Source organism: Lampris incognitus, chromosome 19 (assembly GCF_029633865.1).
Source record: "Lampris incognitus isolate fLamInc1 chromosome 19, fLamInc1.hap2, whole genome shotgun sequence".
NCBI classification, from domain to species: domain Eukaryota; kingdom Metazoa; phylum Chordata; class Actinopteri; order Lampriformes; family Lampridae; genus Lampris; species Lampris incognitus.
Genome location: NC_079229.1, coordinates 17,938,352 through 17,951,262, shown reverse-complemented (window position 1 = coordinate 17,951,262; position 12,911 = coordinate 17,938,352). Strand labels below are relative to the sequence as shown.

General features: G+C 48.1%; 1 protein-coding gene across 1 annotated transcript in view; it reads left to right on the top strand.

Annotated features, from left to right (window-relative positions):
• Positions 1-229: 229 nt before the first annotated feature.
• The window catches only part of bco1 (beta-carotene oxygenase 1), a 29,854-nt gene continuing 17,172 nt past the window's right edge, over positions 230-12,911 (top strand). Inside the window, exons 1-5 of the mRNA XM_056299530.1 lie at positions 230-425; positions 590-718; positions 827-956; positions 1,177-1,324; positions 1,419-1,569. Coding sequence (XP_056155505.1) covers positions 362-425; positions 590-718; positions 827-956; positions 1,177-1,324; positions 1,419-1,569 — 622 coding nt within the window. The 5' untranslated portion in view covers positions 230-361. The remainder of the gene's footprint in view (positions 426-589; positions 719-826; positions 957-1,176; positions 1,325-1,418; positions 1,570-12,911) is intronic.

Genomic DNA, 12,911 nt, shown 5'->3' with positions numbered 1-12,911 from the left:
TCATTGCATTGGTATGTGAATATTTTGTGTGGGCCAACTCATTTTAGCAAAGTTCCTCCAATGGGAATAATAGAACTGATTTTTTTTGTTGTTTTTTTTGCACCCTCATCATGCACTTTTGTTCATGTATTTATTCCCCTTGCCACAGTAAACTTGGCCAAAGAATAAGAAAGACAGAGATACTAATTTGATTGCATTCTGAAAAAACATGCCCAACCGTCCTCTAAGAAAAGAGAGATAAGATAATATGCCCTGACCAACCCCTTGAGGAAAATTACATAAAAGGGAGTGGTTTGCCCTGCTCTGTATAAGACACCTCTCTGATCCGTCCACACACTCACATCCGAAGTGCCCTGCAAGCATGATTCCTGACGTCAGCAAAAATATAGAGGAGAGGCCAGAGCCACAGAAGGCAGAGCTCAAAGGTAATGTAAACATTCAGATTTTAACCTGGAGAAAATGGGACAATTTACAGCATGCTGCAACTTGTTGAGTGGAGAGAGGTGAGTTTGCCTCATTAATTGTTATCATCAGAGGCATTCAAACCATATGCTGTTTGTTTCTTTGTTTGTTTGTTTTCACACTTTAGGTAGCCTACCGAGCTGGTTGCAAGGTACTCTGCTGCGCAATGGCCCTGGCATATTCTATGTGGGGGAGACCACATACAGCCATTGGTTTGATGGGATGGCTATAATGCACAGCTTCACTTTTAACAATGGTAAATCCAAAGCAGTTGCATGAATGACTTTCAACTTTCACTTAAAATCCATCCATTGTCCAAATCAATGATTACTTGTGCAGTGACCAAAAACCATTGCTTTTGCAGGTGAAGTGATCTACAGAAGCAGGTACTTAAGGAGTGACACCTATAAATCTAACATGGAGGCCAAAAGAATAGTTGTGTCTGAGATGGGAACAATGGCCTATCCGGATCCAAGGAAAAACTTGATCGTCAAGTAAGCCTATTTTCTGTTTCCTTCAGGATTACGATTTCGCTTCAAAATAACATCCCGCTACTCTTTTGTAACATCTCCAAAGCACGCCAGTGTTTTCATAACTTCAATTTTTGTTGAAAGAGATTTATTATTTAGACGAAAGTAGTTTTAAAGTATCTGGACCTGTCAGGATTACCTTTCTGCTGCGCATGAATAACCATACTTTCACTTCAATTTTCAGGGCTATCACCTTTCTCAACCATACAGTACCAGATTTTACTGACAACGGTGCAAGCAACTTCATCAGATATGGAAATGAATACTACGCCACCTCTGAGACGAACTACATCCGCAAAATTGATCCCGTGACGCTGGAAACGCAGGAAAAAGTGAATGAATCATTGTTCATCTCGCTGAGCCCATTTCCAAAAAGAATGTGCTTTCGCTGACTCTGACCTCACGCATCTTTGACATCCTACTCAGGTGGATTATCTCAAGTACGTGCCGGTGAACGTGGTCACATCCCACCCGCACTATGATAAGGAGGGCAACACCTTCAACATCGGCACCTCGATTGCGGAGAAGGGCAAGACGAAATACACGCTGTTCAAGGTCCCAGCTGTCTCAGAGAAAGGTACGCAAATGCCTACTTTGTTCTTACATCTCAAAGTTTGCTCAACCCGCTGGCTGGAACAGATCAGGGTCACTTGAAAGTTAAGGCAATAAAAAATAAAACAAGGTCAAACTGATGCAAGGGAGAACACAAGAGCAGGATCAGAACTCAAGGGTAGCCGTGCTCGAGTTGGCTCTCTTCTAGGATTTCACAATAAGCTATTGCCAAATAGAAAGTCTACATGAAAATACTGTGGCTTGATATTGTCAACATTTATTTGTTCAAGTAGTGTTTTTTTTTTTTTTTATAACTTTGTTTATTGAATTTTCCGCATAATCAACATTTACAAAATAATTGTCCTCGTAAGTTGTACAGCATGAACACAAAACACATCCAACAATACACTAACACACCAGAATACAATGAGGAATAAAAACACACCCTCAAAGGAGAAAAAAAAATCAAATCAAATCAAAACAAATTAACTAAAATAATTAAAAAAATAAATAAAAATAACTAAATAAATACAAGTACACATATTCCAATGCACTTGTCCGCAGGCCAGCCAACCCAGCACAGTCCCTCACAGACATCATGTACACATACACCCTACCTCCTTCATCACCGGAGCTTGCCACGCCCCCACCTCCATCCAACAAGGACATCAATAAAAAGGAAAAAATATGCATATATATATACACACACATCACTCTGGAATAACAGGGAAATGAAGTCGCTTAACATAAGAAAAGAAGGGGGTCCACATTGCCCAGAATTTGTTTAGGGACCCTTTGAGTGTGTGCCTAATTTTTTCCAGCTTTATACAATTTAAAACAGACTTAATCCAAAGAGCATGAGAAGGGGGTACAGAGGATTTCCAACTAAGCAAAACCAATCATCTCGCCAACAGGGTAACAAAGGCAATAAAATCCTTATTAATATTGGTCAGTTGCAATGTGGGCGAGGGCACCCCAAATAGCGCAATAAAAGGGTCTGGCTTGATCTGTGTGTCACATACTTCTGAAAGTGTGCTAAAAATATCTTTCCAAAAACCATCAAGAGATGAGCAACACCAAAACATGTGCACATGGTTAGCAGGAGACTGGTTACACCTCACACAGTTAGGATTTATGTCTTTGTAAATTTTCGCTAGTCTCGCTTTGGTCCAATGAGCCCTATGAATGATTTTGCATTGAATGAGACCATGTCGGGCGCAGACCGAAGAGGTATGTACCCTTCCGAGTGCCCTCTCCCACAGCCCATCAGATATTCCCTCCCCCAGTTCCTCCTCCCATGAGGATTTAATGTCATTAAGTGAGGCAATTCTTAAAGAACAAATTTGTCTATAAATTATTGACAAGGTACCTTTCAGAGTGGGAAGCGGGGTAAGAAAGGTGTCAAACTGTGTTTCACCAGGAAGGGTGGGGAAATGAGGATCCAAATTGCGGACGTAACTCCGGATCTGTAAAAATCTAAAAAAATGATGCCTGGGAAGACCAAATTTAATTGCTAGTTGCTCAAACGTACTAAATGTATTGTCAATGTAGAGATCTTTAAACCTTTTTATACCAAGACTAGACCATATTGAGAAAGCACTATCAACCATAGATGGGGCAAAAGCAGGGTTCGAGGCCATCGGAGCAGAAAGAGAGGTTGTCTGAAACCCAAAATGGCGTCTAAATTGATTCCAGATCCTCAATGTTGTTTTGACACACACATTCTTGGTGAAAGAGGAATAAGGGCCTGTAATGGAGGAGTGAGCGAGGGAAGACAATGATGCCGGTACAGACGAAGCAGCTTCCATCTTTAACCAAATTGGGGACGGGGACATCTCTCCACCTCGCAACCAGAACTGAATGACCCTAAGATTAGCCGCCCAATAATAAAATCTAAAATCTGGTAGCGCCATACCTCCGTCTGACTTGGGTCTCTGCAAGAGCTGTTTTCGTATCCTAGGAGTCTTCTTATCCCATATGAAAGGTAGAATTAGGCCGTCTATTTTTTTGAAAAATGTGTTGGGAAGAAAAATCGGTAGGCACTGAAAGAGATATAAAAATTTAGGGAGTGTGTTCATTTTAACAGAATTAATTCTCGCTACTAAAGAGAGGTGCATCACTGACCAGCGTTCAAAATCATCCTTAGTGCGGGTTAAAAGCGAGGAAAAGTTGGCCCGAAAAAGGTTTTCAAATCGACTCGTGACCTGTACACCAAGATAAGTGAAACAACTATGAGCAACTTTGAATGGCAAGGTATGTAATGGGAATTTTTCCACAGTCACATTAAGCGGCATCAATTCGCTTTTACTGAGATTCAGTTTATACCCTGATAAATGACCAAAGGATGTAATAGTAGCAAGGGCAGCAGGAACAGAAACAGAAAGATTAGATGTGTATAGCAATAAGTCATCTGCATATAAAGACACCTTGTGCTCATGTCCGTATCTAACTATACCTTTGATAAGAGGGTTGGAACGAAGTGCTATTGCAAGGGGTTCTATGGTGAGAGCAAACAATAAAGGGCTTAGAGGGCAACCCTGGCGTGTTGACCGTTGCAGAGGGAAACAGCCTGACTGAGTGTTATTAGTCCTGACAGAGGCTTGGGGGGACGCATACAGAAGTCTTACCCAAGTAGTGAATTTTGAACCAAAGCCGAATTTATTTAGTGTATAGAAAAGGTACTTCCACTCCACCCTGTCAAACGCCTTCTCCGCATCCAGGGATATAATGGCCTCCGAGGTGTTGGTGTCAGAGGAATTGTACATGATATTAAATAGTCACCTAAGATTGAAGAATGAATGTCTATTTCTAATAAATCCTGTTTGATCAGGAGAGATAATCGATGGGAGAACTGTTTCCAGGCGTGTTGCCAGAAGTTTGGCTAAAATCTTATAGTCAACATTTAACAGGCTAATTGGACGATATGATGCACATTCAAGAGGGTCTTTATTATTTTTAAGAATTAAACAGATAGTCGCTTGAGTGAGAGTCTGTGGAAGAATACCATTAACAAATGCTTCATTATACATTTCAATTAGAATAGGGGCTATTTTGGGGAGAAGCTTTTTATAAAACTCTGTCGAGTAACCGTCAGGCCCTGGGCTTCTCCCGGATTGAAGGGATTTGACAGCTCTAGACAGTTCTTCAACAGTGATTGGTTGTTCTAATTCTTTAACCAAATCCTGGTTGACTAAAGGTACATCAAGGGAGTGGAAGAAGTCATCAAATTCTGATAAATCAGCATCACTTTCAGAAGTATATAGAGACTGGTAGAAACTTCTGAACTCATCATTTATCTCCCTAGGGTCTAATGATATTCCGGATGATGTATGAATTTTGGGAATTTGATGTGATGATGAAACTTGACGCAACTTGTGTGCTAATAACTTACTGGCTTTGTCTCCCTGTTCATAGTAGGTGCTCCTAGACTTGACAAGCAGCTCAGTAACTTGATCTGTTAGCAAAGTGTCAAATTCTGCTTGCAAAGTTAAGCGCTCCTTATAAATATCTGGAGATGGTGAAACGGAATATGCGTTATCTAATTGGGCAATGCGGCGTGTTAGCATCGACAATTTATCTTTTTTAAGTTTGTTCTCATATGTGGTGTAGGAAATAATTTCACCTCTAAGATAAGCTTTCAAAGTTTCCCATAGGGTAGACGCAGAGATACCTGGGGTTCTATTTGTATCCATAAAAAAGTCAATTTGGGCCGAAGCAAAGTTAATAAAATTTTCGTTACTGAGTAATTGAGTGTTAAGCCGCCAAGGCGGTCTCTGATTATTAGCTGTTTGAAAGACTACTCCCATAGTGACAGGGGCATGGTCCGAAACCACAATTGGATTATATAAGCACCAAGATATGGAATGGAGAAGTCTATCATCTACAAGGAAGTAGTCTATGCGCGTAAAAGTGTGGTGTACCGAAGAGAAAAAAGAGTATGCCCTCCCAGATGGATTAAATGTTCTCCAAGGGTCTGAAACAGCGAAATCAGACATAAAGGTATGGACAACCCCAGCTGAGGTTGATAAAGTAGTAGATTTAGTGGAGGATCGATCCAAATGTGGGTCCAACCAGCAGTTAAAGTCACCGCCTATGATCAGCATATGGGAGGACATATCAGGGAGTGTGGAGAAAACCGATTTGAAAAAATCACCATTGTCCCAATTAGGACCATAAACATTAACAAGAAGCACCTTCGTATCGAATAACCTACCACTGACAATTACATATCTACCATTGGGATCAGCTATCACATTAGAACATGTAAAAGGTACTGATTTGTGAAGTAAGATAGCCACCCCTCTTGACCTACTCTGAAATGAGGAATGGAACACCTGACCCACCCATCTGCACCTAAGTATTGAGTGTTGTGGTACCTTGAGATGAGTTTCTTGGAGGAAGATAATGTGAGCTTTCAACTGATGGAGGTGGTGGAGAACCTTACTGCGTTTAACTGGGTTGTTAATGCCCCTACAATTCCAAGTGAGAAAATTAAAACCATTCCCTCCAGCAGGATGAGCTACGTCAGGCTGAGTCATGTCTTAAGAGAGAGAGTACATGTTAAGGACAAGGCATAATGCAAATTAAATATTTTGGCTGACCTCAATAGTGCAAATTCAAAAAACAAAAACAAGTGACAAAACACAAGAAAACAAAACACAAATACAGAAGGAAAAAAAACCCTCCCACAAAATCCCTCTTGCCGAAGCATCTCCCCAACTGAGATGCAAGCAAACCCCTAAATACAAAAAACCTTTAGAGCAACGCATACCAACTTAGCTAGCTTACTCTTAGCTACCTGAGATTTGTGACCATTGAACTAGAATAAAGCAAATGTGCATAAGTCGGTCTCCAATAACATTAGGACCCGAGGAAAACTAACTCAGTTAAGAGAGGTACAAAATCTATAAAGTGGCAAAATTGAACTTCAACCATGTAAACAACCAAATACTGGCAGTGCAGGCAGCTCAGATCAAAACAAAATGAAATGAGAATGACACAAATAGTAGGCAGTAATGTAAGTGGAATAAAATATATCTCCACATTATATCACCTTAATGTGAGTAGTCCGCTGTATACTCATCAACATGTATTGAAAATAAAAATAAAAAACCCACTACATTCAAGTGTCAACAATGAGCACTGCAAGGCTAGCTTCACTCTCCAACATGTACTGAAAATAAAAAAAACAGCTGCGTTCAAATGTCAACAATGAGCACTGCAAGACCAACTTCACTAGCTAATCTGCCTACCAGCCAGCCCGCTAACTAGCCTGCTAACCAGACCAGCCAACTGATATTTTGAGCTACAGACCCGGCGGTGGCATGACAGCTTTTTTCACCCTGTTTTTGATGAAATCGGCCGCAACAGCCGGGTCCTCAAACCTGTGTGTGGAGCTGTCCGGCAGGGTCAGTCTCAGAACCGCAGGGTAGATGAGACTGTAGAGCCGAAGGAACGGAGAAGACCGTAGGTTCACACTTTAGCCGTGTAGGCAACTTTCTTTAATCACGGTAAATCAGCGAGACAAACAAAACCCACCGCTCGACTCTGCGAAGGTGGCAAGAATAATCAGAATACTGGCTGGACAACCATAACTTAACCCTGCGTTAACCTGCCAGGGCAACCATGACTTAACCCTTAGTTCCTGGGTTGAATTCTGTCCCCAATACGTGTCCACCACATGAGCCCCCCCAGAATTCGCCCTAGTAATCGAAGTCAGGCAGGCGCGGGTGGACGACAGGCCGTCCGCGGCGGCTCCGGATAACAGGGGCCGGAGTGTCTGTGGGAGGCATTGACGCGGGCCTGTGGAGGTCGGCCTGAGGAGCAGAAGAGGCAGCTCGGGCCTCCACGGGGGGAGGAGGCGGAGCCGGGGGACGACTGCGACGAGGAGGTTGGGCTAACTCCAACGGCTGCGTCAAGTCCAGGTGTGCGGGTTTAACTCGGTCCACTGAAACATGCTCGGCCGTGCCCCCAAAATCCACCACCAGGTGCTTAGTTCCCCGTTCCAGGACGCGGAAGGGGCCGTCATAAGGGGGTTGCAGAGGGGGGCGGTGTGCGTCGTGACGGATGAACACGTAGTCCGCTGACTGCAGACCTGGGGGCACCTGGGACACCGGAGCGCCGTGTTGGGCGGTAGGGACGGGTGTGAAAGCTCTGACCCCGTCCAGCAAGGAGGCTCGTTGGTCCACAGCTGACCAGGGACGCGTTGCATTGGGCATGAAATCGCCTGGGACTCGCAGCGGCGTGCCGTACACCAGCTCCGCAGAGGAGGCTTGTAGGTCTTCCTTCGGGGCGGTCCGCAGGCCCAGCATGACCCATGGGAGCTTGTCGACCCAGTTGCAGTCCTTGAGAGTAGCCCGAAGCGCAGCCTTCATGGACCGGTGGAAGCGCTCACATAGGCCGTTCGCCTGAGGGTGGTAGGCGGTAGTGCGGTGAAGCTTGACGCCCAGAGCCTCACCCACAGCATTCCATAGCTCTGAGGTAAACTGTGGCCCGCGGTCAGATGAAAGGTCGGAAGGCGTACCGAAACGTGAGACCCACGACCCAATAAAAGCCCGGGCCACATCAGCAGACGTCGTGGATGCCAGGGGAACAGCTTCAGGCCAGCGCGTAGTCCTGTCCACCACAGTGAAGAGGTAGGTGAACCCATGGGAGGGGGGTAGGGGACCAACCAGGTCGACGTGGACATGGTCAAATCGTCTCTCCGGCACTGCGAAGCGTTCCAGGGGCGCCTTAATGTGGCGGTGTATCTTAGCCCGCTGACAGGCAACACACGAGTCGGCCCACGCTTTCACGTCTCTCTTAAGTCCCTCCCACACAAACTTAGCAGAGGTCAGGCGCACGGATGGCTTACCGCCTGGATGAGCGAGGCCGTGCACAGCTTCAAATACGGGGCGTCTCCAGCTGTGCGGGACGATGGGCCTGGGCTGTCCTGTGGAGACGTCACACAGGAGGGTGACACCTGTGTCGCTGAAAGGAACGTCCTGCAGGCGGAGCCCCGTGTCGGAGGCCCGGAGACGGAGGATGCTCGGGTCCGTGGCCTGGTCAGCAGCCATCTGTGCATAGTCAAGGCCTAGGTGGACCGCTCCAATCACTGCCCTAGACAGGCAGTCAGCTACCTGGTTAGACTTACCAGCGACGTGCTGGATGTCGGTAGTGAATTCCGAAATGTAGGAGAGTTGTCGCTGCTGGCGAGCGGACCATGGCTCGGCCGTCTTGGACATGGCAAACGTGAGGGGCTTGTGGTCCACGTACGCAGTAAACTCGCGGCCCTCTAGCAGGAAACGGAAATGCCGGACGGCGAGCCAGAGACCGAGGAGTTCCCTGTCAAAAGTACTATACTTGCGCTCTCGGGGTGTAAGCTGGCGACTGAAAAAGGCCAAAGGCTGCCAAGCCCCCCCCACCCACTGTTCGTGAACCGCACCAACAGCATAGTCCGATGCATCCGTGGTTATGGAAATAGGCGCTGTAGGTGAAGGATGCGCTAGCAGGGTAGCCTGGGAGAGCGCAGCTTTAGTCTCGGTGAACGCACGGTCCCGCTCTGCTGTCCAGTCGACCGCCTGGTTGGGGGACATGCCTTTCAGCGCCTCGTACAGTGGCCGGATGATAAAGGCGGCTCGAGGAATGAAGCGGTGGTAGAATGTCACCATCCCGATGAACTCCCTGAGCGCACGAGCTGTTTGGGGGCGCGGAAAGGCCGCCACCGCTTCCACCTTTGAGGGCAGGGGGACTGCCCCGTCCCCAGTGATGCGGTGCCCGAGGAAATCAATGGCTGTCAGCCCGAACCGGCACTTCGCCGGGTTGACGATCAGCCCATGCTGGCTGAGGCGTGTGAAGAGGGCATGAAGATGGGACAGGTGTTCTTCCTCGGAGGCGCTGGCGATGAGTATGTCGTCCAAATAGACGAAGATGAAAGGAAGGCCACGGAGCACTGAATCCATCAGCCGCTGAAAGGACTGGGCCGCGTTTTTGAGTCCAAATGGCATTCGTAGGAATTCAAATAGGCCGAATGGGGTTGTCACCGCTGTCTTGGGGATGTCTGAGGGGTGTACGGGAACTTGATGATAACCACGGACCAGGTCGACTTTTGAGAAGACGCATTTGCCAGACAGGTTTGCAGAAAAGTCCTGGATATGCGGGACAGGATAGCGGTCAGGCGTGGTGGCGTCATTTAGTCGGCGGTAGTCCCCGCATGGGCGCCAACCTCCATCAGGCTTAGCGACGATGTGGAGTGGGGACGCCCACGGGCTGTCAGAGCGGCGGATGATCCCCATGCGTTCCAGGTGCTCGAACTCAGACTTGGCAATGGCGAGTTTGGCGGGGTCGAGACGCCTGGCTCTGGCGTAGACCGGGGGCCCCTTCGTAGCAATGTGATGCTCCACCCCATGCTTAGCGGTGGGTGCAGAGAAGGTAGGCTGGGTGAGGTCAGGGAACTCAGCGAGGAGGCGGGTGAACTTGTCTGCCTCTGAGAGAGAGTTGGCTAGACCTGCATAGGCCGCTTCCCTCCGCGTACATGCGAAGGAGGAGAAGGTTAAGGCATCGACCAGACGGCTGTTCTGAATGTCCACTAGCAAACCGTAAGCGCACAAAAAATCAGCTCCGAGGAGGGGAAGCGTTACATTGGCCATGACGAACTCCCACGTGAAACGTTGTCCACCAAAACACAGTTCTACAGACCGCACGCCGTAGGTGTGGATAGGGCTGCCGTCAGCCGTCGCCAACTGGGGGCCCCGCTCCCCGCCCATGATGTCGACGTCAGTAGCAGGGAGCACGCTTCTCTGTGCGCCCGTGTCACAAAGAAATCGCCGACCGGAGATGGTGTCGAGGATGAAGAGTAGCCTGCTCGTATCGCCAACACTCATGGCCACTACTGAGTGTTGGCCCTCTCGTTTCCCGTCGGCCTGTAGTTGCAGGGGGAACGGCACCGTTTAGCTTTCGCACCAAATCGAGCGTGGTACATACAGAGTCCAGAGGGCTTGTAGCGGTCTGATGCTGTGGCGCCACCGTCGGGCCACGCCCGCGATGTCGGCGGGGGGCCAGTGAAGGTAGGAGCCAGCACCCCGGCATGGGAGGAACGTTGTGTAGCGACGAAGAATCGGTCAGCCTCCTTTGCCAGCTCACGGGGATCAGTGATGGTGGAGTTAGCGAGCGCAGTCTGGACGTGGGGCGGCATGTTGCGCAGAAACAGCTCCATAAACAGGAAACATGGCTTTTCTTGACCCAGTAGGTTTAACATCCTGCTCATTAGCTCCGATGGTTTGCCATCTCCCAAGCCCTGAATTGCGAAGAGGCGACGTGCTCTCTCCGTTGCTGACAGTTCAAAAGTTTCAAGGAGGAGATGTTTAAGTGCGGCGTATTTACCATCGGCCGGTGGGTTGGTTATGAAACCGCTTATCCTGGAAGCCGTAGCGCACCCCAGCGCTGCCACTACGTAGTAGTACCTGGTCTCGTCTGCTGTTATGTCTCTGAGCGCGAACTGTGCCTCAGCCTGCGCGAACCACGTAGCCGCGGAAGACTCCCAAAACTCCGGCAGTTTCATTGCAACGGCGTTCGTAGCCATAATGTGTGTGGTTTCAGAAAACTTATCCGAAAACCGACGTCGGGGTCACCAGTGTAGAGCCGAAGGAACGGAGAAGACCGTAGGTTCACACTTTAGCCGTGTAGGCAACTTTCTTTAATCACGGTAAATCAGCGAGACAAACAAAACCCACCGCTCGACTCTGCGAAGGTGGCAAGAATAATCAGAATACTGGCTGGACAACCATAACTTAACCCTGCGTTAACCTGCCAGGGCAACCATGACTTAACCCTTAGTTCCTGGGTTGAATTCTGTCCCCAATACGTGTCCACCACAAGACCATATTTCACGCCGGGACAGGCGCGCAGCTGGCGCTTAACATCTCCGAAGCTAGCCCGCTTCTTGGCCACAGCCGTGGTGTAGTCCGGAAATATCGAGACTCTTCTGCCCTTGTAGAGGAGAGGAGACGCATCTCCAGATCTATTCAGCATGTCGTTCCGGACGTGAAAGAAATGCACCCTGATGACAAATGGTCGCGGAGGTTCACCCTCCCGGGGTCGGCTCCGCAGGGTGCGATGGGCCCGGTCTAGCAGCGGCTTCTCATCCAGGCCGAGCAGCTCCTGAAGCAGCCCGGCTACGAATTCTGTCGGTCGCGGGCCCTCCACTCCCTCCGGTATTCCCAGAAGACGGATGTTGTTCCTCCGCATTCTACCTTCCAGGTCCTCGCATCTGTTGTCCAGGTATGTCACCCTAGTTGTTAGTGAGCCGACGTTCGCCTCTAGCTCGGTAATCCGAGTGCTGTGATCTGTAGCACTGCGCTCCAGCTCTGATAAAACGACTCCATGTGCGTCGAGTTTATTCTGGATCCTCTCGATAGAGCTTTTAAGCTCGTCTTTGACCAGTATCATCTCTGATCTGAGAGTGGTAGCTGAAGTGTCAATCTTACCGAAAATATCGGTTTTGAGGGAGCCCATCATGGATTGTAGCATTTCCGCGGTCAGTACTGTCATGCTGTCAGCACTAGCTGTAGCACCCGATGTTGGGAGCGGATCAGATTCAGGAGAGGGCGCAGGCTTATTGCGGCCTGCTCTTGCAGACTCCGTTTTCGGTCGATTAGATGTCATTTCACCTTCAAAGTCTTCAAATATAGTGTGAATCGTTTAAAGGACTCTTTAGACGCTTGACCACCAAAGACATGCACGATTTAGCGAGATTAAATATATAAATTTGGTCACTAACTCAGGAGCAATAGAGAAACGTGTCCTACATCCTCGACGTCCCGGCCACGCCCCCCTTGTTCAAGTAGTGTATACTTTGCATTTGCTTTTGCATAAACCGGTGTGTTTGTTGAAAGGGGGAGCTGAAATATCTGCTTGCAACTTGAAATTTACTATGAATTATACAAACAGATGTAGGCCTTGAAACTGTAGGCCCAGACCTAATCACTGTTGCTAAACACTGAACTGCACTCGATGAAATTGAAAAACAAAAATTCATTTAAAGAAGACATGATAATGGGTAAATGATAAAGAAATGGGTGGCATGGTGGTGCAGTGGTTAGTGCTGTCGCCTCACAGCAAGAAAGTCCTGGGTTCAAACCCTAGGGTTGTCCAACCTTGGGGGTCATCCCAGGTCATCCTCTGTGTGGAGTTTGCATGTTCTCCCCGTGTCTGTGTGGGTTTCCTCCAGGGGCTCCGGTTTCCTCCCACCATCAAAAAGACATGCATGTTAGGGTTAATACTCCTGTCTGTGCCCCTGACCAAGGCAATGGAAAGAAGAACTGGAGTTGGTCCCCGGGTGCTGCACAGCAGCTGCCCACTGCTCCTAGCTACACAGCTATCCATCCATCC